The sequence below is a fragment of the Pagrus pagrus genome (genome assembly GCF_965226575.1).
Source record: "Pagrus pagrus genome assembly, chromosome: 8".
NCBI classification, from domain to species: domain Eukaryota; kingdom Metazoa; phylum Chordata; class Actinopteri; order Spariformes; family Sparidae; genus Pagrus; species Pagrus pagrus.
This window is the reverse complement of record NC_140192.1, coordinates 6,818,538-6,844,609: the sequence shown is the minus strand read 5'-3', so window position 1 is coordinate 6,844,609 and position 26,072 is coordinate 6,818,538. Positions and strand designations below refer to the sequence as shown.

Sequence of the window (26,072 nt, the reverse complement as noted above, 5' to 3'; positions counted from 1 at the left end):
GATGATTTTGAAGTTTAGTCAGCTGCAGTGTTTGTAGGATCACTTGCTTTATAATTGAATCCTTTATCTTTACCGACTGTGATGTCAGATTTGGCTGTATTGATCCTATCAGCTACTGTACCTGATAGAAACAACTGTTCAGATGTCTGTGCTGAGCACTTGCCAAAAGCTGGGAAGTGTTTTTCATATTTTTTTTATTTTTTTTATTTCTTGTACTACGGCCAAAAGCAAACATATTTGATGAGTTCCTCCGACTGAGTGGAAATAATAATCAGTCAATCTCTCAATAAGGTAGAAAACAGTCCAGGCTTTCTTCAAAGCTCCCTGTCAGCCGCTGCTGCTCGTTTATTGCTTTAAGCCACAAGTCTTGAACAAACATGCCACAAATCAGCATGTTTTTATTTGGGACAGTTCTCGGAAGCGACTGGATGCCCAGCATGAGCAACGTCAAAGGTTTCTCTGGACACATTCCAGTCCAGAGGGGTCCTGCGCGTACCCGCTCCCAGATCAAGTGTCTGGAATGAGCCGACCGCTCAGTAACTCAGTAAAACAACTGCTTGAAGATAACTTGGTGAGAGTTTAACGACTATACTGGACATGTTTTTTGGTAATTATTAACTATTCCATATTGCCAGGAGGTGAACCATTCAAAGCAGTACATGTTGGGTGCACTGATCAAAGTAGGTCAAAGTAGATTTTCAGTATCTTTATAGCAATTTCCGCTCACGTTTTTCTTATGAAATACCATCTTTCTGGTGGGAGGGGTTGCCAAGTCTGTACAGAAACACAAAACATGGCCTTTCCAAAGCATATTCTGCTTTTTCAGTCCAACTAGGTTGCCATTGAAATAGTTTTCCCTAAACAGTTACTTGACTTTGGTCCCAAAATAGCCTTATGTAAGTGAATACAGTGCATTATCGAAGACACCGACTCAATAACTAACCTTGTTTTTTCTTTTTGCTTTCTCTTCACTTGTCTTTCCTCCTCCCCGCCTAGAAAACATGACTGCAATGTTGTTACCATATTACTGTAGTGAATGCCATATTTTAATCACATCCTCATGGTAGCTTCTACTTGTACTGTTGCTGTTATGTACATATTTGTTCAGAGGTAATGTACTTGCTGAATTAATATTTAAATTGCAGAAGGTTTAGGCTAATAGTAAAAAAGACTTTTCCTTTCTCCAGGTGATGCTAGCTAGCTAGTAGTTTCACTAACTGCAGAGTTGGGGATGAGTCGGGCACATCGCATGTGTGTCTGTGCTTTTGTTCTCCGCTTGCCAAATTCTGTGGAAAACTGCAGACCTGGCAATCCTGAGATACATGTCATTGGACTGCATTTAATTCAAATTAGGCCATGAGAAATTTCCATCAATTACAACTGAAGGATGAACGACATCATCTCATATAAACTTAAAACATTTGCAATAATTCCCATCTTCAAAATCCCCCCACAATCAGACAGAAAAGGAAAAATAAAGACATCTGGACGAGGAGACATGTGCAACATGGGTTTATTGTCAAACTGGTTATTAAGACATGAACTTGATTAATGCCATATCAAATCTTAAACTCCGCTGTAGTAAAGTGCAGATTCAAATCAAGTTGCCCTGGTAGTCCTCATACATTTTCTATGTCTGGTTTTTAACTGTCAGGTTTAATAGACTGCAATATGAAAACCTACGATTTATGAAAAGCCCTTTTTTCAACCCACACATCTAAAGCTAATGTGCAAACAAGATAACTCACAAACTTTACGGCGTCCTCCCACTCGTTTGTGTCTTCAGTTCTCATACAATTGGACGACAGTTGTACAAAATGAGCAGAACTACCCTAGCTGTAGTCTAAGTCTAGGAGTTCTCATGAAAGGTTTTCTGCAGTGACTGGTTGGTTGATATGCTGCTGCTGCACATGCACAGTGGGCCGATGATGGTATGAGTTTTGCCTTTTGATCAGGATCATTTAAAAAGAACGACTGCATTTAAAGGTCGGCCATGTATGAATGTTAAAGAGGTCACTTCTGTGTACAAGCCTGCACACTCCAGCGGTTGTTTCTAGTGGCAGTCATGTGCAATATGGAATCTCCATGAGTGCCACTTCACCAAACTCTTGTCCTCAATCATTTGTGTGAGCTCGAGAAAAAAAAAAAAAAAAACCTAAAAAAAACCCCACAACACTCTGCATTCAAGAAACACTCTGTGTGGTGTTTGCATTCTTTCACACATATGAACATACACAGTCACTCAAATTCATTCACTCTTCTTACAACAACAACAATCAGTAAAATGGTTTCGCATCCCCCCACCTTCTCTGAGTAAAGTGAGGGGACGCTGAAGGAAACGGCAGCAATGAGGTAAACACAAATATTCATGAGAGATATTGCACAGACAAGTGCCGGCACAGAATACAACAGTCTCTCTTTCCAACAGCCTAGCCTGTGCATAGGAAGAATAAAGCACTTATGGTGTTCGCAGACATTAAACCCTTCTCGTAAAGCTTTGTTTTATACACTAAAGTGGGAACGACAAATGAGTCTAGAATCCACACCATTCGGGCAGATATCCAGATTTGCATGACAATAACTAAATGTATCGTAAAAGTACAAAAAAAAAAAAAAAAACCCTAATGATGACTGAGGAAGGGTCCATGACTGTTGGCAACAGTGATGGGACAAACAAAAAATAAACCTGAAGTCCCAGCATATGTAGAAACGCCTCAATCCTTGCTTTGCGAAGAGAGAAGCAGGCAAAGTTGAGGCCAGTTGGAGCCAGCATGGAGAAAAATCTCTCAAGTTTCATTCAATAAATAGCATAGTGGAATATGCAAAAAAAAACATTTTTTTCTAAAGCAAAATACGTAAACCCCTTGCTCACTTCATCCGGAGATACAACTGTGTGTGTCCATGTTGCAATCCACTCGTAATTCATCCCAAACGGCAAACAGAGGAAGCAAATGGTAACTCATTCCTCTGTTTGCTCCAATAATTTTTCAGCTTATCCCGATTAAATGAGGACATTTTTGTTCACACCAATCTTCAAGTTCATTCCTCCAAAGAGTTTGAATTTGCAAACCTAACCCACAGAAATCGTCTTGCGGCTCCTCAAACACCTCGTGGGTCAGGTGTTGAGCTATAGTGCTCCTCAGTCCGTCGAGTCCACTCGATGTAATCACACCCCCTCCTCTTTTCATCCATCCGCTCCTTCACAATCATTATCTGTGGAGCAAAACGAAGGCCTCTAGTTTCTCGGGGATGTTTCCCCGGTAGTCGAGGCTGTGCTTGACGATGACCCTGGCTGCTAGGCACTGCAGGGTAGTGTGGTTTATGGGCTGGATGACATTCCTGGACAGCTCCTTCTCGTCCAGGAGGTCGCATGCAGTTTGTTGGAAGGCGTTGGTGCTGTCAAAGTGAGTCCCGCATGAAATCAGCAGGTTCATGATGTCTGGGTGGCCGTTGGATGCAGCGATGTGAAGGGGGCTGATGGGAGAGATTAGATTATAGGTTATACTAGAAAAGATGTTATCTTTGTTCTGGATTAACCTGTTTTCCTTTTTATCCATCTTTATCATTTCTTAGTTTGCAGATAGAGAGGGGTTAGCACAATTATTTTATTTCTTCTATTATTTTGCTTCTTATTAACAGAATTATTGGTGAAAACTGAAACCAGGATAGTGAAAGAACAGCAAATTATGAGAGCTGGCACTAGAGAAGAAGAAAAACACAAACAAACAGACCTGTTGTCATCCTCATCGCGGCTGTTAACATCTGCCCCACACTCGAGGAGGATGGAAGCGACTGTGAGGGAGGGGAACTTGCAGACGGGATAGCGGCCCACGCAGGTGGTGTTGCGGTCGACTGCCAGGTGTAGTGGACTGTAGCCGTTCTTACCACACGGCTGGAGCTTCAGGAATCTGAAGATATGGAAAAATTATCAACATCAAGGTAACAATACTACCGAAGTACAGGACAGTGTCTGAACTGGCTTCAGGTTTGATTGAGCTACTGACACAGATTATGGCAGTCATCAAAGTACCCGACTCACTGAGACAAATTCACAAAAGGCATGTGTCAGAGGGGGAATGCATTCTTCAGTTGGACTGACTCTTGTTTGCCAAAAAAGGGGATGCAAATGCGCCTCGACAGCCAGACTGATGCAAGTTTACACTGCTACAAATACACGGCTGGGCTAAAAAAAGACTTGCAGAAATGAGGTCAAACGAGTATCACCAACAACCAGTGCATTCCCTGAAAACTACCATATGTGGATGACCTCCCAGTACACTGTGACACATTAGAGCCGGACTGATACATCAGTTGGAATATTTTATCTGCCAATATTGGCCTATGACAGAAATATCGGTATTAGTGTATATGCACCAATATGAAAACTTTTATTTTTCACAGATTATAAGAGAAAGAGATGCTAGAGATAATTTATAACTATTCATTTCCCAGTGAAATGAATAGTTATAAATTATCTGACTGTTTCACTAATGTTGATGGATCGTGGCAAAAGATGTGTGTATATCAGCCAAAATATCAATATCAGAACATTGGTATCAGCCCTAAAAATCCAATATCTGCTCTAACACATGTCATTTACACTGAACCTACCTATAAATAGTTTCCTTCTTGAAGTGGTCCTGCTCTGCAGTACACGGCACCTTCTCCAAAAGACAAATGAGGTGCAGGATGATTGACAGGGCCTTGCTGAGCTGGGCAGGGTCCGGGGGCATCGGTCCATTTTGTTTAACTGCCCGCTCAATCTCCAACACGCTCTTGGAAAGGATCCCCATCAAGTCCTCAAATGACACTGATGTCCCCAGAAGGCCCTTGGCTCTGTCCTGCAGCATGAAGGAGAAGAGCTCAGCGAACGACAGCAGGCTGGAGGCGGTCATGGGGCTCAGGGGGTCCAAGTTACTCTGCTGCATGTCCAAAGCGTACTTCCACAGATTGATACAGCGCTCAAAGTTCCCAGAGTCCGCGTAGACAGCACCTCGGTAGCGAATGTAGTAAGACGTGTCTGGATGTTGTGGGCCGAGGATTCTCTCACGTATGAGCAGTGCCTGCATGCGCATTTCATCCGGGTCAGATATCAGCCCGTCCAGCTCTTCTCCATTCGTTACCTGGGAAGAGGATTACAAGGTCAGGACAGTGGCAAGGCGCAGCAGTTTAGGGTTTCCGTTCACATGCGATGAAGTCAGAGTTTTCAGGAGCAAATAGCGTTTGCTCCTGAAATCTCTGGATTGCTGCGCTAGTTTTTTTGATAAATGTAAATCCAGCATAATATGCACGTTTTTCCCTCCCCCATTTTTGTGCGATAAAATGCACATAATGACTTATAAGCAATAATTAAAACTCAAACTAATACTCACCTCCCTGGCGTAGTCATATGCCATGATCAGCTGCTTGGGTTCTGGCTTATGGACAATGTTGTTACTGTCCGTGTACCTGAGGTCCATTGCTCTCTTCCAGTATTTTAAAGCTCCGAGCAGATCTCTCTTCTTGTCAACAAATGTGGCTCCCAAGAGCTCCAGGGCATCGATGCGTTCCCTGTTGCTTGTCTGCAAAGAAAGGAACAACATTTGTCATATTTCTTGAAGATAAATATTCGATGGATTCAAAATGTCACAGCCATGGCCTCAAACAAACATCCGTGCAGACCAACTCTGACCTGCTGGTGCGTTGTCAAGTCGTCTACGATGTTAGTGTGGCCTGTGACGCTGGCAGAGAGCAGGGGTGTCATGCCGTAACCGTCCTGCTCCATGGAGGCTCCATACTGCAGTAGCATCCGCATGATTTCCAGACTGCCCGACTCTGCACAGTCATGAAGCGCTGTGTTACCTGTTAACAGAGGGGGACACATGTCTTACAATAAGCTACAGAATGTGTTATTTATATTCATTGAGAACCTGCACAAAGACGTGTCCACACAGGAGCTTAGGAGGATTCAGAGATAGTTTGTTCATTTGATTTGTAATGCTATTTAATTGGAGTACCATTTACAAACTAGCATATTATTACATTGAGTGTATTTAAGATAAAATAAGCAACAATTTCTTATCGCTACATTAGAGACCCAGAGAGTTACAGCAGAACTACAAGTCAGCAGTTTACCCTGTACACTAGCCTCTCTCATGAAAATATATTCCAAATGGCTGCAGATCAGCTGATACCAGGATTATTGTGGATGCTGCCACTGAGCCCTTTGTTAGACGCTCACTTCCACTCAATGATTACCCATTCAGGTGCGGCTCAGGTCATGCTGCCTCTAGTTCTAGTACAGTGGGTAAGCCGGCTGAACAGAAGCTGTCGGGTGGGAATGTCAGCTCAGCTGCAGCAAACCAGTGCCTGTGCAATGATATCCCCATTAAATTACATGCCCTCTCCTGACACTGTGAAATGTTTTGAAAACAGTCTTTGAGTTGTTTGCTTTCATTTGGTGGGTGTGTCACATCAAAAAAAAGGGACACCAGATGAGGCCCTGATTGAAGACATTGTATTCTGAGCGGCCATCAGTACATGAAAGGAGCACATTTTGAACTATAACGCATGTTTTCCTGTTCTCACAATTGATCACAGACAAGACTTGATTTCCCTCAAGTTAAGACAGCAAGTCTACACACTAGATTCCTTCTAACACGTGTTGATCCTGACATTTTTTAGTGTTTCAGAACACCTTTTGCATCCAGAAAAAGCATCGTAACACTTATGTAAATGGTGGTACATAACATGAATGTAACAGATTAGCAGTAAAATACTACTTGGCCTAAACATGTCTTGCCTATCCTGCAGACCACTTTCAAAACAGGTCACACAGCCCTCAGGGTCAATCATCAACAGGGCATTGTAAAACAGAAGGTTTCCACAGCTGGTTCTTCCTGGAGTTGAACATGTGGTAGTTGTTGTTCTTGAGGAGCACTTACTAATTCTATAAAAGCTAAAAAGAGATCACACATACGAGCGAACACCCCCAAACATGTCATGTCCATCCTTACTGGCCTTTCATTTCAATACAACCCTTGTGTGTAATGCTGCTTTGCCTTTGCTTGCCTCTCACCTGGCTGCTCTCAGTGCACTGAGGCTAATCCATATTCAAGTAGACGAGACCAAACAGGGTTAGTCGGGGATTAACCATTATTTATACTGTTTAGTTTCTGCCAAAACTAGACCGATCAGATTCTTTTGCCATCTTACTCTTAAAAACAGAAAACTTGACAGCAGCACTGCAGCTTTTCCTTTCGTTTATCAGAGATGGACAGAACAAGCTGGCTTAATGTTGCATATGTTGTTTTTTTAAGCTTTGGTGTTACGGTTTGGGATGGATAAATGCTATCAAGTGATTACACAATCACGTTCCAATGTGTTTCATATATTTAACACTGTCCAAAGGAATAATATCCTATTTCATCATCACGTTATCATAAATTTGCCACAATGACTCTTTTGGCTCTTCCTCAAAACCACCTGTCACCAGACCTGACCTTTCCCCCGTGGAGGGGGTCTGTTCAACATCAATAGTTTTACCTGGTGTAAGAAATGCATTGGGCTTTGCTTGTCTAGATGACAAATTTACTTCCACTACCAAAACAAGTTAATCCAGAAACTTGGGAAATCCTTTCCACAGCCAGGGATTAGCTGAATACTCATTATGTTGCTCTAAACAGCATTAAGGCTAATTTAAGGGCAAGTGAATCAGCTGCAATAGTGGTGCCCTGACCACTTCTTTTCCAAGCTTGCTCGCCTCCCATCAGCACAATGTCCATTGTTTTTTTGGAAATTTGCCACTTCATATCTAATATTACACATCTACTCCTTCCTGTTGGTTCAGCTGTTATGTGAAAGGCACCAGTCTGGAGGATGAGCTACTGAGAGTGCTTTCAACCTCAATCACCACATGATAGCTTGTTTTTAAGCCCCCGCAGTAGTTTGTGCACATTATAGCACCTGCCACCTGCTCCTCTATTGATCAGGAGAACTAAGTGTTTCGATTTAAGTGATCGGATGTTGATGAAGTGTCGACCACAAATCGCTTACATGCGAGTTCGTCAGGCAAACCAAAGATTAGCTACAACAACACTTTGATGTTTTTCTTTTAAAGCAATCCTGTCCTCTGTCCTCTAATAAAAAAGACAAACGGCCACTGGCTTTCATGTATTTAGAAATGATCATCTAAAGGGGAACATGAGATCTTTCAGACACACCCACAAAGTGTGCCCAAGCTGACACAGTCATCATTGTGCTCTCCATTGTGAAACCAGACAGTCATGTTATTATGTTGAGTCACTGTAAAAGGAAACTTGCTAACAATTTAATTATTAACTCATGTTGTCTTTCCCTGCTGGTTTTAGCAACATGTACATTTAGATCACCTGTGATTTATGTGGGTATTTTACTTGTTTTATCTATCCATCTATCTATCTATCTATCTATCTATCTATCTATCTATCTGGGATGATGTGGAATAGCGAATTAAAACCTTATTAAAGTCTGAAATGTGGGAATCAATTTGCTTCAATCAATTAATTTGCTGGTAGTTATTTTTCTCAGAAATCATGTGAATAAAAAAATGAGGCCACTGTTGGGTTGATGACAGCTGTGAGTATGAACCCACTCACCTTTGACACTTTTTCTGTTGACATCTGCGCCTTTCTCCAGCAGGTACTGCGCTATATCTTTGTGTCCCTTGTAGCAGGAGATCATCAGACACGTGTGGCCGTGTCTGTTGGCCACCTCCAGGTCAGCTTTGTGCTCCACCAGGTATTTAACAATGTCCAGGTGCCCGTCGAAGCAGGCTGCCCTCAGGGGTGTGGAGTTGGTCAGGGTGGTGCTGTTGACAGATGCACCGTGACCCAGCAGGGACTGGACCACTTTGAGGTGACCCGCCGCCGAGGCCGCCCAAAGAGGGGGCGCTCCCTCGATGGTCTCCCCGTCAAAGTTCACCGAACCACCGACCTCCACCGGAGCGCTGCAGCACTCCAGCAGGTACTCCACCAGGTCCAGGTGTCCGTACCGGGAGGCCATCAGGAGCGGGGTGGCCCCGTTTGTCTTCTCGCCCATCAGCTTGGTCACCTCGTGCCCATCTTTGTTCTCCAACAGTTTCTGAAGCAGACGGAGCTTACCGTCCCGGGCTGCGTTAAAAACGGCTGTCTTTAAATCCATGTCTGAGAGTTGATTTCACTGTTAAATAAAAAAAGAAAAAAAGAAAAAGGCAACGCTGTCCCTGAAACAATGGGTCAACGACAGCAGGAGGTGTAGCGTCAGTGTGAACCGGAGCGGCTCGGGGACCCTTTGTTTACAACAAGCTCCCACTTTCTAGCTAAAGGGTTAACCAATTAGCTAGCGTTTATTTGGTTCAAAGCTCCCCAGCACTTCGTGGCTTTTCCTTAACTCCAGCTCTCAAATACTGGCATCACCCGTTATGTTGCGTGAATGTCTAACCCTGTTAATAACTCAGACGTTTGAGGCGACCCTTGGTCCAGTAATACATTTGTCGCCGAGTTAGCAAGGTGGCTAGTCAACTTCCTTGATCGATAGCTAGCCGACTAGCTCCGCTTAGGCTGAAACACTTCACCCCTCTTTCACTGACCGTTCAACCGACACTCATCCACTGACACTTCTTCCCCTCCGAGAAGCTCTCCTCCATTAGCTCCGCTTCCCGTGCTTGTCATTGTTCCACGACATACTCCTGAGGCGTTTTTATATTTGCTGTCGGAGGGCCGAAATATAGAAAATCCACCCCCACCCGTAATGCCGTGCTGCTGCTAGCTTAGCCTGGGAAAACGACGTACGGTCTCTCGCTCGACCTCACAAGCGGGGGATATCCCCAGTATCCGAGGCGTTTTTTTTCTCTTCCTCACACACACACACACGCGTCGAGAAGAAAACGACAGACGTTACCCCCAAAACGGCGAATAACAGTCGTCCATGTAGCCACTCAGCAAGCTGGCACGACGATAGTCTCGGCGAAGGGGAAGGCAAATAGGGAAGGCTATCCACCCACGGCTCGACCGGATGATCACGACTCAGTTTCTGTCAAATCGGAGATCCAACGCAGTCTTTTTTCTCAACTGCCGCACGTGATTGACGTGTCAACGGCCAATCACAGAGCTGCTAGACTGTGACGTAGCCAATAGAAAACAACAAAAACACATTATTGATTTATGAGTACCTGTGATTTTATAAAGAAATAATAAGCATGCAATAAATAAAATATCTTCTCTGTATTTGCTGGATTAAGCAATTTTAAAATAATAATAATAATAATAATCCATTCATAGATGGCTATGACAGCCTTGATTATATCGCTCCCTACAGGAAAAAAAGCAGCATGACAAGTGCATTTATCCAACAACTTCATCCCCCAATGAAAAAAAACAAGTGTGTATTAATGATGAAATAAAAGAATAACCAGACATTTTAACAGAAAGTTTATTCAGCCATCCCAATAACTTAACAAATTCCCAGAATACCCTCAGAGTGTCCAAAAATGACCTAATTTAAAAGTGCACCACTTAACAAAACTAACAATGAGCATATGGCGAGAGGGGAAAAGCAGAACAAAGGAAGAAAAGTCACGCCAGAAATAATAAATGGCAATAACAACAGATGTGTTAGCTGTTGTCCACGTAACCAAAGTATAAAGTCAAACAAGCATTGTGTTTTGCGATGGATTAGGTAAAAGTCATTCATATAAAAAAGAAATAATTATGGCAGAAGTCTCACATTATACAAGTCTCTTGGCTTTGCCAACAGGTGATCAGATCTCAGCCACATTCATTGATGTTGTGCACAAACAAACAATGACAACAATCAAAATGACTGAAGAGCTGTCAGATTTTGACAAAAACAACAACTTCCATGCGAATCCTGGCCTAAGTGACACTACCAGGCTGAACTAAGCCTGCAGCTATCATATTTAGTGTTACCTGCTCAAATGTCTAGCTAAAATCTTAAGAATGAACTTTATATATTTAGAATTTTTCTTTCAGTGTTACTGATTGAATGAGATGATGAAAAATTAAAAATGACACTGGAGACATTAGATAGAAGCTGTCCAAATCTTCCTTCCAACTCCTTTCGAAAATGAAGTGGTCAGTGAGGGGGTAACATTTCAAATTACAACTACGACTCATAGTTACGAGAATTATCTTACACTCAAGCAATATTTTTGAAAAAAAAAAAAAAAAAAAAAAATCATGAATTTTACAACAGTGCTGTATAAAACCAGGAGGACAATATTGACCCACATGATAAATAAGTTGTTACACTTCAGCAAAGGCAGAGTTACACATAACATTGCAAGGGAACCAGTGAAAGACAAAGTTTTTTAACAAGGTGGTGCACTTCAAATTGTTGGCATTGCCACTTGACACACAAAATGTGTCATTTTCAAACACAAGAATAATGTCAATTACTTTTTTGTGTCCCGCATTGAAATCACATAGATATCAAAAAGAAGCCCCAACCTGTATTAATAAGATGTTTACAAGATAATTCAGCTAGGTGTGGTCAAACCGAAGCACGTCTTTGCTCCGATGTATCTTTGGGCAAATAGAGTCTAAAATACAATTCCAGGAATTGGCTGCAGACACTAAAAGGAAACCATCTACATTTCTAAATTCAATCCCTCAACCCAAATTCAAACCGTTTCATGGTATTATTAGATTAAAGGATGGCTGACTCTCTGTACAGTACACTCCCTGCTAATAACTCATCGGAAATGACAGAGCTGATAAAAGCAAACACAATATCGAGTCTTTCTCACTTAATACAGTGAGATTTAATAACAAAGAAAAAGATGCCACAGATCTTTCATAACCAAATGCTTTGCCTTGCAAATGTGGGTTCAGAGACCGAATGCTCTCCCTACTTTACACATTTAGTCACAACTTCTACTGCCTTGGTTATTTCAGTGCACAGTTTCGGCTGAAAAATCGAACAGATCAGGGAGAGAGGATGTGAGATGATGGGGGGGAGTAAAGGACACAAATAAAATAAGAAAACATTTAGAAATCATTTCAAATATTTAAAGTAAGTTTGCTGTAACTATGTGATCAGCTGCTTGAACCGCCTCCAATACAGATAGTTACAAGCAAGCCTTTCTTCAGGTTTTTCCTCTTTTACCACCTCAAAAACATTCTTAACACATATAACCTTTTCACACAAAACTCTTTTGCATAAAGTTTGTTAGAATGCCAGTGCTGAACGAGGACAACATGTCAGATTGTACTACCTGGAAGTTTGATATGATCCAATTTTAGTTCAGCACTGATATTCGTACTCACTCTAAGCACACAAGCCAAGGTACGAATAAAGAAAGTGATGAATCCGGGATCAGAGGCTGTTACGATCCGACGCGTGTTGTAGTCGTCTTCTTGTCAGAGAAGAAGCTTCTCAGCAGGACCACCTGACTGATGCTGACCACCAGAAGGATAATGGCTTCTCCGATAGACCAGAAAGCAACACGGGTATTGAGGTCCTCTGCCCGACTGCGTCCCTGGGCCTCACGGAGGCGGAAGTGTGTCTGGTAGTCGATGACTGACTTCAGGGCCTCATGGATGGACACGCAGGCTGATTCACACTGGAAAAAGGTAATTGGAAGCAAAGACCAATATAAGATATTTAGACTGTGGCTGGAAAATTATGATAGACCAACTAAGGAGGAGACAATTTGAACTTTGATTTACAAAGTTGAGGGAGCAAAAAATAAAAATCCAATGTTAAAACATCCCCCAACTTGTAAAATAAAGAAACATTCAGTCATTACCACAGATAAAACATGGCCACCCGGGTAAAAATTCTAGATGCCCAAGAAGACAATGAGACGATCGGTATCTTGCGGCAAACACACCCAGACAGGCGTTCCAGTCATTACAGCAGGTTAAACCTCTTTTCAGGTTATACTCAGGTCGAGCCTGGCTGGGAATTTGCATGGGCCACAAAAATTAAAATTGTTAAAGTGAGAGAGATGTGAAAAAGTGTATGATCTCATTTTGTATTACATGCCGTCTGCAAAAGGAGCCTTCAGTTTCCTAAATAAAAATTTGGGCTCATGTCAGAGCATGTATACAATTGTAAGATAGTAATTTACAATGAAAATTTAAAAACCAACACAAACATGCAAATGCACTAGCAGTGTTTCCCACGCAGACTGTACTTGGGCGGGCTGCCCAGGTTTATTAACGGCTGCCTAAGTATATTTGGTGAGCCATTTTAGCATTTTTTACTTTTATTGTTGTATCTGTCTGAGAGTATAATGCCATCAGCAATCGATTAACTAGGAGGACAATCTGCCGTCATTCTGCCCCTCCCGCCTACTGACATCGCAGATGCTCTGCAGAGAAACATACAAACGCGTCCCAGTGCACCAATCGTGATCCAAGACTCTACTATTAAAACGTAAGCCTATGTGCGCTGTTGTTTTGCAAAAGCTTTTAAGTACTTATGTTTGGTGTTATGTCATTTGATACTAAATTGTTTATTAACATCTTCATAGGCTGCATCATTAACAAAACTAGAATGGCACTAATGCAGTGCATACCTCCGCCGAGGCTGAATAGTCCCCTTTAATTCAATCAAGCCTAATCCAATATCAAACTGGATAGCCCTGTGTTTCTCCAAATTTTGAACAACCCATAACTGCTTAACTATAATTTAAGATCACCAGATCTGTAACAGCCACCTTCCAGGACAACAAAACAATGCAGACTGAATCATAATCTTAATCAACCAACCAACAGACAAAAAACAAGCGGCTTAACTACTGTTGTGAAAATGGAATCATTGTTGAAATAAAATCCAAAACACAAGGATAATTTTTGGGCAACTTAATAAAAAGTTACTGCTAACCAAGAAAGTGCAGACACATACTGTGAGAGAGAAACAGAAAGAGGCAATGCAAGCCCATGTGTGTTCATGAAGGTGGACAATCGAAGCAACACTATGTAGGCAAACGTTTAAAGCATCTCTGAAGAAAGACTGTTGACTGTCTCATTTGATCGCCACCCCTCCTTCCTGCCATGGACACAGGTCATTCTGTGGGAAACACTGATAAGCTTGTACTGTACATCTCCACACACACAGCTTACCTGGGTGAGAGCAGTGACTCTGTTCTCATTGGGGAAGAGTGGAGGGTCATCGCCAACCTGGAAGTCAAAGTAAACTGTCTTGTGTGTGAAGGTGGAGAACTCGTTGCTGAAACAGAACTTGAAGGTGCCGTTCTTGGCTGCTGTGAAGGTAAAGCTGTCGTATTGTTTCTTCATCTCCTTGTAGAGAGTTGTTCCATCTGGGTCCTCCAAACGACAGTCCACATCATAATGGCCACCGGTCACCACCTGGAAAAACACACAGACAGGAGGACCATCAATTCAGTTGTACAGAGAGAAAAAAGAAAGATAGATGATATTCACTAAAGCCATGATTGTCAAATCCCAATCAGATATGATATTATTATATCAGATATTTTGTCATTTCAATAAAGACAAATCTAATTATTTAGTCAGATACTGGTCTCTCTGAGGCAGATGTGGACAATAAGCTGATGAGTGTTTCTGAGTGAGTATTAATATTTGCCTTGTCATGATTGTTTGGCAACTTCCGTTTGTAACACTAAGTGTAAAATTGTGCTGTTAAGATGAAGACTGCAGGATATCTTACACAAAACAATGAAGAGAAACCTCACACTGATATATATGAAATCACCATAAAAAATATAGTTTACTGTGAACTGTAATAAAATAATAATTAATAATAATTAATAGTGCACATTCAGATTTACATATGGACATTTATTGATCACTCTGATTACTGCTGATATAAAGCTGCTCCTAGCTCTGAAGCGTTAACATTTAAAGACAGATGTTACTTAAAGAAGACAGTCAGACCTATGTTAATTCTTTACAAATGTCAGCTTCCCATTAGGAAGACTGATCGGGGCTTGGATTTGGCCCAAAAGACGACTGGCGCACCTGAAACTCCAGTGTACACTTGGTACCGATGATGACGTCCTCGTAGAAACACTGCTTGGCGTTGTCTGGCAGCTCAAAAGTTAGCTCGGAGCCCAGCACCCACCCACAGAGAAGCTGGGCCCACAGCACCTGCAGTAGCACCCGAAAGGATCTGTACATCCTGAAGATCGAAAGCCAAGCTTCTGAGTAAAACCTGAGCGAACCTGTCGAAATAGAAAAAAAAATAGCAGACATCAAACTAAAAGCAATATTGACCGTGGCAAAAATACAAAAATGGTGACAAAGCAAACCCGGACATTGATATTAGCTTAACTTGTTAGCTCGAAGCTAACTAGCTAGCTAGCTGGCTGGCCTTTATATACTCGTTACAGGAAGCCACTTGGCATTTGTAAGATTTTCCAATAACTAGTGTATTAATGTTTCATAGACACATCAAGGTTACTAAAATTAAAGTAAATTCACAAATAAACATTTCTAAATTCATTATTTTGTCTCAGTCAGTATTAGCTTGCTACTCACCACAAAACGCTCACCCGGATGCGACTAATGCTAAGTAACGTATTACAAACGTGACACGTCATTGGCTGTCATCGGTAGGAGCCCGCCCTCTGCTCTCTCTCATTGGAGGAGCGCTTGTGCGATCACGTGGGCCACGTCCACGTACTTGAGAAGACGTATCTTCCAAATACACTCCAACGTGGCTGCGGTTACATTTCACACTGCACCTGAAGATCAAGATCTCAATGATATGGCCTGAGCATGCAGCCTTGGTATATTTGACATTGGATCAGACACACATTGGTCTATTGGCTTATTCTGCATGGCTAATAGATACTTTCCTTGCCCTAATCTAAGCATTATAATAAATAATAAGTCTATATAGAGTGTAAATGCCATAATGAATGTCTCTATTCTAAGGCTTAATTGAATTTACTCCCCCAGACTTTTTAATCACAGAAATTCGGCTTTTTATCTCCTAATTGTGACTTTATGTGACTTTATATTTCATTGTGACCTTTTTATCTCATAATTTTGAGTTTTATCTCATACTTAAGATTTAGCATTGAATTCTTTTCTCACCAAACTAGTTTTCATCTTTTTTCTTTAACTGGCACAAAACCTATGACAGAGGGCACATAATTGTAGGCTATAAACATATTATTATGTTGACGATGACAGCGAGGAGGAGTACAGAGGTCTGAAGGAGAGCTTTGTCACATGGTGCAACAACAACCACCTGAAGATCAACATCAGGAAGACCAAGGAGGTGTTGGTGGACTACTGGAGGAACAGTAGTCCTGCCTCAGTCATCATCCAGGGGGAGGAAGTGGAGAGAGTGTACTCATACAAGTACCTTCTACATCTACATCAACAATAAACTGGACTGGTTGCACAATGAGGCTGAAGCTCCTGAAGACCTTCTGCCAGTCTGTGGTGGTGAGTGTACTCTCCATTGCTATGGTGCGTTGGTCGGGTGGCATCAAGACTGGTGAGGTCAACAGGCTAAACAAAGCTGGTGAGGATGGCCCGCTCCATGGTTGGACTGGAACTGGACGGTCTGGAGACAGTGGCTGAGAGGAGGATGAAGGACAAAATCGAAGCCATCTTGGATAACCCCTCTCACCCTCTCCACAACGAGCTGCGGCAGATGGGCAGCACATTCAGCCATCGCATCGCAAAAAAACTGAACGCTTCAGGCGCTCCTTTGTACTCACTGCCATCACACTCTACAACAGCAGTGGAAGCTACAGTCTGTCATCTCACTGATCACACCCTCCCGCCCCCAGACAAACACAGACATCCCCACAGCACCTGTCGAACACAGGACTCTGACACTGTGAGACACGACGGGGTACACAACACTGTACCCTGCTGTTTACATGACTTGCTGCTACCAATTCACACCATGACACTTTATATCATTACTTGGCCCCTTATCTTGCCATTTTTAACAATTGTCCTATTATATTCTATTTTTATGTATATCTATCTTATTTCATTTTTTATTTCTACTTGCTACTTTGTCTTTGTGCTGCTGCGACACTTGAATTTTCCCTCTGGTGATCAATAAAGGATGAGCTCATGTTATCTTGTTATGATTTATCCCATCCCCGCATGATGCGCGTTCAGTGCGTCCTAGTGACGGCTCTGAATACACGTCTGACCCCTCGGTCTGACCCCAAAACAAAGTCTCGCGTGAACCTACGAGATTACAGTGTGGGAGGGCTGCATGGAGAACTGGAGAGACAAAACAAAAGCCACACATTTCAACCAACAGGCGCTGGTCGCTTTTTATTTTTTTTTGAAAATCAAGAAAAATTTGATCAATTATCCGCATCGATTACCGTTTAACGGCACCATTATAAAAGTTTTGCACCATGCCTAGTAGCACATCCCTGTTGGAGGCCGACGAGGGAGAGTCCGAGGTCCCGCCGCCTCTAGTGCACGCTTTCGCCGGTATGGGCCTTGAGGAGCACCACGGTACCCAGAGCCAGACCCCCGAACAAGCAGACGAGAGCCTCACCTTCCACCACCACCACCATCATCATCACCACCATCATCTCCCTGCGGTCTCTCATTTCAACCTCCTCGGTACGGTCCTAGACTTGAAGCCCCTGCCTCTGCATCGGCCGCCCTCGGGAGATGAAGTGAACATGACGGCAGCGCCCGAGGACGAAGAGCCAGAAGTTGTAGCCGACTCCTCGGGCTGCAACGGTAGCTCGTTGCTAGCGCAGGCCCACGTCCACCGCCACCACCCATCGGGGCCGGGTGGCTCCGTGATGCCGTCCGGGATGGAGCCCCCGCACGTCGAGACGGTCTTGTTGTACAACGGCGACGAGCGGGATGATCCTGCGGTCGGCGGCAGCGCCCTACCATCGGCCAGCAGCATGGCGATGCTACCGCCCGGCGTGTACGGGGAGACGGGCTACGAGGCCGAGCCTTCGCTGTTGAGTCGGAGAAAGAGCGTCAACACGACCGAGTGCGTGGCCGTGCCGAGCTCGGAGCACGTCGCGGAGATTGTCGGCAGGCAGGGTGAGTCGTTGATACGTTTCGGACGGTTTTGGTTGGTTTCGTAAGCTAACATTAGGTTACAAATGGGAGTTTGGGCGAAACTTCGTGGGAATAAGTTCAAGTAGAAGTAAAGTGGGCGAAATATAACGCGTGCACAAGACTAAAACCGGGCAGTAGCTGTAATAAACTAATTGAATTATTGAGATATAATGTTAGAATTTAAAGAAAACGTCAAGTTACTATAAAACATGAAGCTAAGTTGTCTATTTTGTCGCAAGTGAGGAATAACGTTAGCTAACTGGTAACTTGTTGTCAGTTAGCAGCGTTAGCTAACGTGTACGCGCGATTTTACGTAATTAGTCTCATACGTTATATTCGTTATCTGGGGCATCTGAACACTTATGTAACGGTTGAACATTAAAATGACCTGTAATCGAGTCAAACTACCACTTAGACTTTCCTGCCTTTGTTACGACAGCCAACGTTAGCTCGACATCGGCTAAGTTAGCTTAGCACTCCTCCTAACTGGGTCAACACCACCCTCGCCCAACACCTCCCAACAAAAGTTGTCACCACAAGTGCTATCAGCGAGAAGGTCCCTGTGTGTCTTCTCGCTTCGACAAGTCGTCTTTATTACGGCTGTATTGTGTGTGTGTGTGTGTGTGCTTCTCTGACACTGAGCCTGTCCGTGCCTTCTCGAGCTGAACCAGGCTTGTCTTTGTCTCGGAGGAGAACATGAAGAGTCAGGCACCATTGCTCTGCCACATCAGCTGTAGGTTATAGTTAGCTCCCCTGACATAACCAAGACCTCTGTGTTCCACTAAACACGACTGGCTTTTCTTAGATACCCTCTGCCTTTTATCTGGTCTTTTACATACACTTTACATAGCTCAATGGTAGGGTTGGGAGAGTGTTATTATGTCGGATTTGAGAGCAGTTGGGGGAGGGTGCACAGACTGCAGTGTTGACAACAACAGGAAATGGCTCTGGTAATGATGTTGGACTCTCAACCACAGCTGAAAGGAATATTTAATTTATAAGCTATGCAACTTTTAAATGGCATTAGTGACTGCATGCCGAGCTTGTGTGCGCCATGTGCTTTTATTAGGTTAAATTGGAGGTATTAAATATTTAAAAGTTTAATATGTGTTTGATGCAGTGTGTTAAATTTTTAAAAACCGAATTGGAAATAATACAACTGTCCTCCTCGTCTCTCTTTAACCTGCCCCTGACAGGCTGTAAGATTAAGGCGCTTCGAGCCAAGACCAACACCTACATCAAGACACCGGTGAGGGGAGAGCAGCCCGTCTTTGTTGTGACAGGGCGCAAGGAGGATGTGGCCATGGCGAAGAGGGAGATCCTTTCTGCGGCCGAGCACTTCTCCCTCATCAGAGCCTCTCGGAACAAGACGGGCCCTCTGTCCGCTGTAACCGGCCCGGGGACCCCCTCTCTACCTGGACAAACGACCATTCAGGTCAGTACATGCAAGGGAGTGTGAGTCACTGTGACATCCAGTGCCAAAGATATGACTCACAAGTGTTGTGTATGTTGCCACACAAGCACATTTAAAGGAGTCTCTCTGTGTTGTATGTTTTGTGTTGGGTTTCTCATTTAAAGTGTGTAAACTGTGTCATTTCAACCCTACAGGTGCGGGTACCGTATCGTGTTGTCGGGCTGGTCGTGGGTCCCAAAGGTAAGTCTTTCATCCTTCATGCTGTAGAGAGGGTTCGGCGTTTGTGATTTTTATGTTAATGGTAAAATAATACATTTATAAATCAAGTTTGTAATTTTAGATGAATGGTGTGTTGCATAACAGCAGCACAACTCTCAATCCCTCATGGTGTGTAACAAGCTGAGGTTCACTCTAGAAGGTTACATTTCGCTCTCACTCAGTCTTTAACCTCTTGCCCTGTTGACATTACCACCTCGGTGTCAGAAAGCCCTGGGGTTGATTTGTAAATTGAAATGCAGCCGTTCTCAACCAAGTGCCATTAAGCCATTAAAGAGAGGATGACGTAAGCGGTCGTAGTAAGAGACTGTGTGGAATTTGAATATTCAGTATTTGGTGTTTACACACACTGAGATAAGTTGTCTGTTACCTGCCCATGCATTGTGGCACATTAATTTTGTGACCAGGATTTGTTTCTGTGCTTCTGTTAAAGAAAATGTAAGACACCAATTCTTTTTCCAATATGTAGTTATGACATTTGAGAACGTTCCTACACTCGACTGAAACTCACAGTCTTGTGGTTGGGTGGTATGTGCCTCAGCCAGCTGAGTCACCAGGACGGCCTCCAGTTCAGGGCTATAATTATTGCACAGCTGTGCGTCTTCCAATTTCAATGTCAGATATCATTGTTAGAAAAAACCGAGTGTAACAACTGAAAATGTAAAATGCTGTGAATGTGACTGTGAAGTGTTTTAGTATTATTTTGTGTGAGCTAATTCATCAACTTGACACAATTAGGTCACACTGTAGTTAAGTGACAATGAAGTGCAGTGATTTCCTACAGCCAATCCAGCACTATTAATACTCCACTATTTTTTTTCTTCCTGACTCTTATTCTTTGCTTTTCTTCAATGTGCCATTTGTTTATGCTCATATATACATACATACATCATGTGTGAAACTAAATCTGATGGTGCACCGGGTTGGGCACTGTTCAATAAGGATATGGTTTCAACAGTACCGTCATCCGTATTGGAATCCAGTGGCTCACAAAGAAAGTAATGTATATTGCCTGGTTTCCCCCGACCAAAAGGTCAAAGGGCAGGCTCAGCCGAGTCACCACTGAGCTGGTCTTTTAGTGTTTTGCTAATGGACACTCAGGGATTGATCTATGCTGTCATGAGGCTTAGACCAGCTCTCTCTGTTTCAACACCACCCTGCTGCTGATAAATCAAACGCACCTATTTGAAGAAGATCAGATGATAACCTTGAAGTCCTCCAAAACTGTGTAATGCGTTAAATCAGAACAAATATTTAAGGCGTTTCGGTTACTAGGCCTCAGAGTCAACACATGCATACTGTTCATAATACATGAATTTGAAATCACACACATGCAGATAAGATGTATTCTTGCACATTAAAGAAAGCAATGTGATTACATGAAAAAAAGACCAACTCTGGAAACATTTCGGACTGAGATTCAGCACTGAAACAGTTTATATAATTAAGATTTATGAAGACTTATTTGTGCTATATGGTTTTATCTTGTGTTGGTATTAAATGGTATCCAACCCAACTCTTGACATTCATGTGTCACCAAAGCAGTTGTTTAAACTGACAGTTGGTCTGGTCGTATCTTTTAGGGGCAACCATCAAACGTATTCAGCAGCAGACCCACACCTACATCGTGACGCCGAGTCGTGACAAAGAGCCAGTGTTCGAGGTCACCGGGATGCCGGAGAACGTGGACCGGGCGAGGGATGAGATAGAGGCGCACATCGCCCTCCGCACAGGGACCTGCGGAGGCGTTGAGGCTCCTGGTGTGGACAACAACGACTTTCAATTCAACGGAACAGACGTCAGCTTTGACACGGCTGCAGCAGCAGCAGCAATTGGGTTGGGAGAGGCTGGGTGGCTTCATGCTGGTGCCACATCACCAGGTGGTGGTGGAGGTGCTGGTGGCGCTGGTGGTGGTGGTGGCAGCTTGCTGCCAATGAGCATCAGTGGTACTCAGCGAATCAATAGCAATATTAACAGTGGTGTCAGGATGTCTTCCACCTATCGCAATGACAGCTCCAGCTCCCTGGGCAGCGGCTCCAGCTCAGCTGATTCTTTCCACGGCAGCGGGAATGGTAACCGGGTGGCAGATTTCAGTCCAACCTGTGCGTTTAACGCCAATGCTAACAACAACAACAGCAATGGTGGCAACGCAAATTTCTGGTTTGGTGAGAATCTTCTTCCTGTTGGGTCCGAGGAGCTGGTCACCCTGGGAGGGGGAAGCTCTTCATCAGGATTTGACCCGTTAACCATCTCCACTGCCCAGGCCCCGCATCCTGGTGCACAGCCACAAATCTGGAGCCCCTTTGTTGACCACCAACCCATCCAGGCCTTCGATGCTCGTCAATCTCAGGTATGTCAATTTCAACAGCTTCATTTCTCAGCTGCAGTGATTGTCACTTGACAACAGCACAGAATGTGCACTCACGATCCATCACGTTGATATTTAAAAAACATTTCTGTGAGTCTATTTTTATGATGGTAGTCATCTAATCAATATTGTCATTGATGTCTCCAGACCAGTCAGCCTGGGACACCCCGGCTCTCTCCAACCTTCTCTGGCACAGAAGCCCTGGAGCACCCTCAGGCCCAGCGTGTTCTCCGAGGGCCGCTTGGCTCGTCCGGGACCCTCGACGCCCACAGGTTCCCCTCCTACAGCTCGGCCTTCTCCTCTTCCAGTGAAAGCACCGCCTCCTCTTCCTCCCCTCCTGAATCCTCCCTCTCCTATCGACCAGGGCTCGGATCAGCAGTGAGAGCACAGGAGATATGCATCCACTGTATGGATAACCAGGTGATCGCTGCCTTGGTTCCCTGTGGCCATAACCTCTTCTGTCTTGATTGTGCCACCCACATATGCCAGGGTCCAGATGCTGTCTGCCCTGTGTGCCTGTCCCCGGTCACACAGGCCATTCAGCTCCGCAATATGTGATTTTACTCCATTTACCTTGACGGCTGAAGAGGGATCAGCCTCCCCGACACTTCATAACATGTGTAGGGAAATTAAAAAACTGACCCCGAATCAGTGTGTAGGTGTGTCCTCACCTTGGTTTTGTCCAAGCTGGTGTTTGGTTGACGAAGGTGAGGAAGAATAGGTGAATAAGGAATGATCTGTATTTAGGGCATGGGTTAGGATGTTCAGCCCGTTCATGTGCCTGTTATTGTGAAGTCTTCTTCCTCGATTGAATGATTGATCAAAGGGAGGGTTGGAAACCCTCTGTGTAGCATTGGGTGGGGTGGGATATATATATTTTTTGCTCATCATGACTTTTGTTTTACATTTTCCTCTCCCTCGAACATCTAGTTATCAGTATCTGCCTACCTATATTTTATTACATTTTTTAAATGTACTTTGAATTATATTAGATACATGATGTTGACTTTTGGGTCAAAATTTTATTTGTCTACATCTCAAAAGTTTTATCCTTTTTTTTTTATTTCTTATTTTATTTTTGCTGCTACAGTTGTTTTTATGTGCTGAAAAATGGCCCAGCCCCCTTTTGCCTCTATTATTGTGCTCACAGCAGGAAACTTTGAGGAAGAAGGAAGAGGTGAGCATGTTTACATATAGTGAGTCCCACATATGAATATGTATAAATTAATAGCGATCCGGTTACCACAAGATTTGAATGCCTACTGTAGTAAACTGGACATACGGTATACACAGCAGCCGCCACTCTGTCCCCGATAATTTGCTTAATCGTTATCCGACTGAAGCAGGATTTGTTGTTTACACTCTCCAGATCATAAATCTGAATTGTTGTGCATCGCTGTTACACATTCAAACGCACCCACAGAGGGTTTCTAAACCACGTGGGTCAAATCCGCAACTGGAAACGCGTCACACTCCAGCGGCAGCCTCCTGTTGCCTCAGGTTTCTTACTTTTCCCAGATTATAACCGACAAGCGCGTAACTCCTTTTTATACTAGGATGTTACACCACTACAGTATCGCCACGTTGCTTTTCAATTTCTACTTTACAAAAAAAGAAGAGAACTGTTTACGGTAAACTTGTGCCTAATTTCGTTCTGAGTAAACAAAAAAGAAACAACTGGTTCAGCGGACACACGGTGTTGCTCTGTCTTAAAAACAAACTTGTGGCCTTTTTGGAAAGCCTGTAATTTTCTGACAACACTATCTACAAATCCAGATTTTTTTTTAATTCTTTGCTCAAAAGAACACAAGCTGACAGACTGAGGTCTTAATGTATTTGCCGAAGTTCAGTCTCTTAAATGAATCTCGGTGGAACAAAGCTTATATCACAGGGATGTTTTCTTTTGCTTCCTATTCTCAAATATTTACCACCTTTTGCTTCATTTTTTTTTTCTTCTGGCACCGAACACTCCCATGTAGTTAATTTCATACATTTTCTCTCATTGTTTTCCTTTTGCCTTTTTTTTGTTTATATCTCGATTACATCCTTGTTTGGGAAACCATTTGCTGGTTTTCAGCTAGAAAGATATGCACAACTCGTACCTTTGGTAACATTCCTCCTCCCCTTTATTGCAGATACTTTTGTATGGCTGCTTTTAGTAGTTAGGCCTCACCTGGGAGCCAAAAGAACTGATATCTTATGAAACTATGAAGACGGCTGTAATCTGGAACAAATCCCCGTACTGTACAGACATCTCAACTTTCACTTGAACGGCTCCCAACCTGCAGCCATTTTGTGTCCTTGTTTGGGAAGCAGTCAGCGAAATAATTCCACTGGGATGCAAAAATTGAAGGCCACCCATAGCTTTACTGTGCTATTATTTAATCCCATGTCTTGTCAGCGAGGCCTATGCAAAAATAGTCTCCGTATGATAACCAGTCGACTTAAAATACTCTGGTTTTTTGTTACAGAGCTCAAACAATCTCGGGCATAAACTTGTAGACGGACACACTTCTTTTCTGTTTCTCTGCTACATTTCAGTCGGGGGTCAACCTTCATCACGCGCTTTGATGCGATGATCAGATGTTTCAATGGTACAAACTTTCATGTTCAGCTCATTTGCTTTTCGTCCTGTGCCCTACTAAGCACAGTCGTTCCCCATATCTTATCACACTATTGACTGGATGGGACTCCAAAAACATAATTTTTTTGTTTTCTTGTCCCCCCCCCTCCCCCCACGCCCTCCTTCCACGTGTGCATCTGTCCGTTCCTCCGCCTGAAAAGTGAAGAAAAGGTACAAATTGGTGGAAATCATCTCAAATCTTTAGCTTTAAACACCAGTGTCTCTAGACTTTGTTTTTACAGGATCGAACGCGTTGATGGACATTTCGAAGGGGAAGCAGCTGGAATGAGTTCATCTCGGACTGTGCTGACACTACATGAGGTCAATACTGTTGCTTTACTGTGTGGACATTGGACTCTAGCATTCCAGCTGTAAACAGTATTTGGGAGTTATTCCATCGCTTCGCTCCGTTTCCTGAACATCGCTGAATATCTTTCATGGGGTGATCGAGCCGTCTTGAGGAAATGGAAACGAACGAGTCCCAAAAGTGCAAAAAAAAATCCCCATCTGCTTTTCTGCCCCCTGTGGTCTTCTCTCCGTCCTTTTTATTTGACTTCTCAGATCTACGAAGGGTCGATCTCTCTTTGCTCTCTTTCTCCCTCTGAGGGAATGCAATACACTGTCGGCCCCTCAGTTTATTTGACATGAATCTCTTGACATTTTTGTGTATGTATTATATAATATTACTGTTAATGACTGAAATATACAGAATTATTTTTATTTTGTTACATTTCATATATATACATAAATATATCTATATTAAAATGTTTACAATAAGATTTTTAATTTTTTCTTTTTCACTTTTCTCTGAGTGATTAAGTTGAATGAAGATTTTGGAAACAGAAATGTTGCAGGAGGGTGTCAATGCTATCTGCTTGTAGTCTAGTTATTAGTTTACAGTATTGATGATATTAGTATTGATAGCTGCCGTTTTAACCCAGTGGAAAAATGGAATGTGCATCACGAGCATGTCTTCATAATGTACCGCCAATGTAAAACGTCACACTGCAATTGTAAAAAGGCCAAGGATTCAAGCTGCCTGTCATGTCTGTACGCCACCAAATTAAGAACGGTATACTGTAAAATGTATCTTTAGATTATCTATATATAAATACATATATTGTTAAGCTGTACCAACAGTTCAAAGTATTTGCTAATTTTACTACACTTTTGTTTTGTATATGTAGGGGGAGTCTTATGGCATATAAATTCTTCAAATTGATCAGGAGTTTAAAAGCAGACTATATTTTATAACGGCCTTTTAAGTTATTGCGGCCAAAGCACTGATATTATATATTTGCTGTAAAGAGAATTTAAGAGTTTTATTTTTCTGATATTAAAGTTACTTAATAAAGACGGTTTCATTTAAAGCCA

General features: G+C 43.0%; 3 protein-coding genes across 3 annotated transcripts; 1 reads left to right on the top strand and 2 right to left on the bottom strand.

Moving 5' to 3' along the window:
* Positions 1–1,497: 1,497 nt before the first annotated feature.
* On the bottom strand, positions 1,498–10,055 carry fem1c (fem-1 homolog c). Its single transcript, XM_084359403.1, has 7 exons — positions 9,898–10,055; positions 8,616–9,177; positions 5,672–5,841; positions 5,373–5,561; positions 4,612–5,123; positions 3,732–3,908; positions 1,498–3,474 (listed from the first exon to the last, which is right to left on the bottom strand). The coding sequence occupies exons 2-7, from the start codon at positions 9,157–9,159 to the stop codon at positions 3,210–3,212; spliced, it is 1,857 nt and encodes a 618-aa protein (XP_084215529.1). The 5' UTR covers positions 9,160–9,177; positions 9,898–10,055; the 3' UTR covers positions 1,498–3,209.
* Positions 10,056–10,410: 355 nt separating this feature from the next.
* tmed7 (transmembrane p24 trafficking protein 7) lies at positions 10,411–15,572 on the bottom strand. The gene is made up of 4 exons (XM_084360031.1): positions 15,486–15,572; positions 14,967–15,169; positions 14,088–14,333; positions 10,411–12,580 (listed from the first exon to the last, which is right to left on the bottom strand). Exons 2-4 carry the CDS (start codon positions 15,123–15,125, stop codon positions 12,344–12,346), a joined length of 642 nt encoding a protein of 213 aa, XP_084216157.1. The 5' UTR covers positions 15,126–15,169; positions 15,486–15,572; the 3' UTR covers positions 10,411–12,343.
* A 1,613-nt stretch (positions 15,573–17,185) lies between these two features.
* LOC311261045 (RNA-binding protein MEX3B-like) lies at positions 17,186–26,072 on the top strand. The gene is made up of 5 exons (XM_084359401.1): positions 17,186–17,999; positions 19,214–19,452; positions 19,626–19,671; positions 21,291–22,057; positions 22,223–26,072. The coding sequence occupies exons 1-5, from the start codon at positions 17,345–17,347 to the stop codon at positions 22,631–22,633; spliced, it is 2,118 nt and encodes a 705-aa protein (XP_084215527.1). The 5' UTR covers positions 17,186–17,344; the 3' UTR covers positions 22,634–26,072.

What these genes read in the sequence shown, in the direction of transcription:
- fem1c (XM_084359403.1), bottom strand. Translation starts at nt 9,159, where the DNA reads ATGGATTTAAAGACAGCCGTTTTTAACGCAGCCCGGGACGGTAAGCTC. An exon ending in CAACAGAAAAAGTGTCAAAG is followed by an intron (nt 5,842 to 8,615) that starts GTGAGTGGGTTC and finishes CTCTGTTAACAG; the next exon opens with GTAACACAGCGCTTCATGAC. An exon ending in CATATGACTACGCCAGGGAG is followed by an intron (nt 5,124 to 5,372) that starts GTGAGTATTAGT and finishes TCCTCTTCCCAG; the next exon opens with GTAACGAATGGAGAAGAGCT.
- tmed7 (XM_084360031.1), bottom strand. Translation starts at nt 15,125, where the DNA reads ATGTACAGATCCTTTCGGGTGCTACTGCAGGTGCTGTGGGCCCAGCTT. An exon ending in AGTGTACACTGGAGTTTCAG is followed by an intron (nt 14,334 to 14,966) that starts GTGCGCCAGTCG and finishes GTGTTTTTCCAG; the next exon opens with GTGGTGACCGGTGGCCATTA. An exon ending in GAGTCACTGCTCTCACCCAG is followed by an intron (nt 12,581 to 14,087) that starts GTAAGCTGTGTG and finishes ACCTTTTTCCAG; the next exon opens with TGTGAATCAGCCTGCGTGTC.
- LOC311261045 (XM_084359401.1), top strand. Translation starts at nt 17,345, where the DNA reads ATGCCTAGTAGCACATCCCTGTTGGAGGCCGACGAGGGAGAGTCCGAG. An exon ending in CTGGACAAACGACCATTCAG is followed by an intron (nt 19,453 to 19,625) that starts GTCAGTACATGC and finishes TCAACCCTACAG; the next exon opens with GTGCGGGTACCGTATCGTGT. An exon ending in TCGATGCTCGTCAATCTCAG is followed by an intron (nt 22,058 to 22,222) that starts GTATGTCAATTT and finishes TGATGTCTCCAG; the next exon opens with ACCAGTCAGCCTGGGACACC.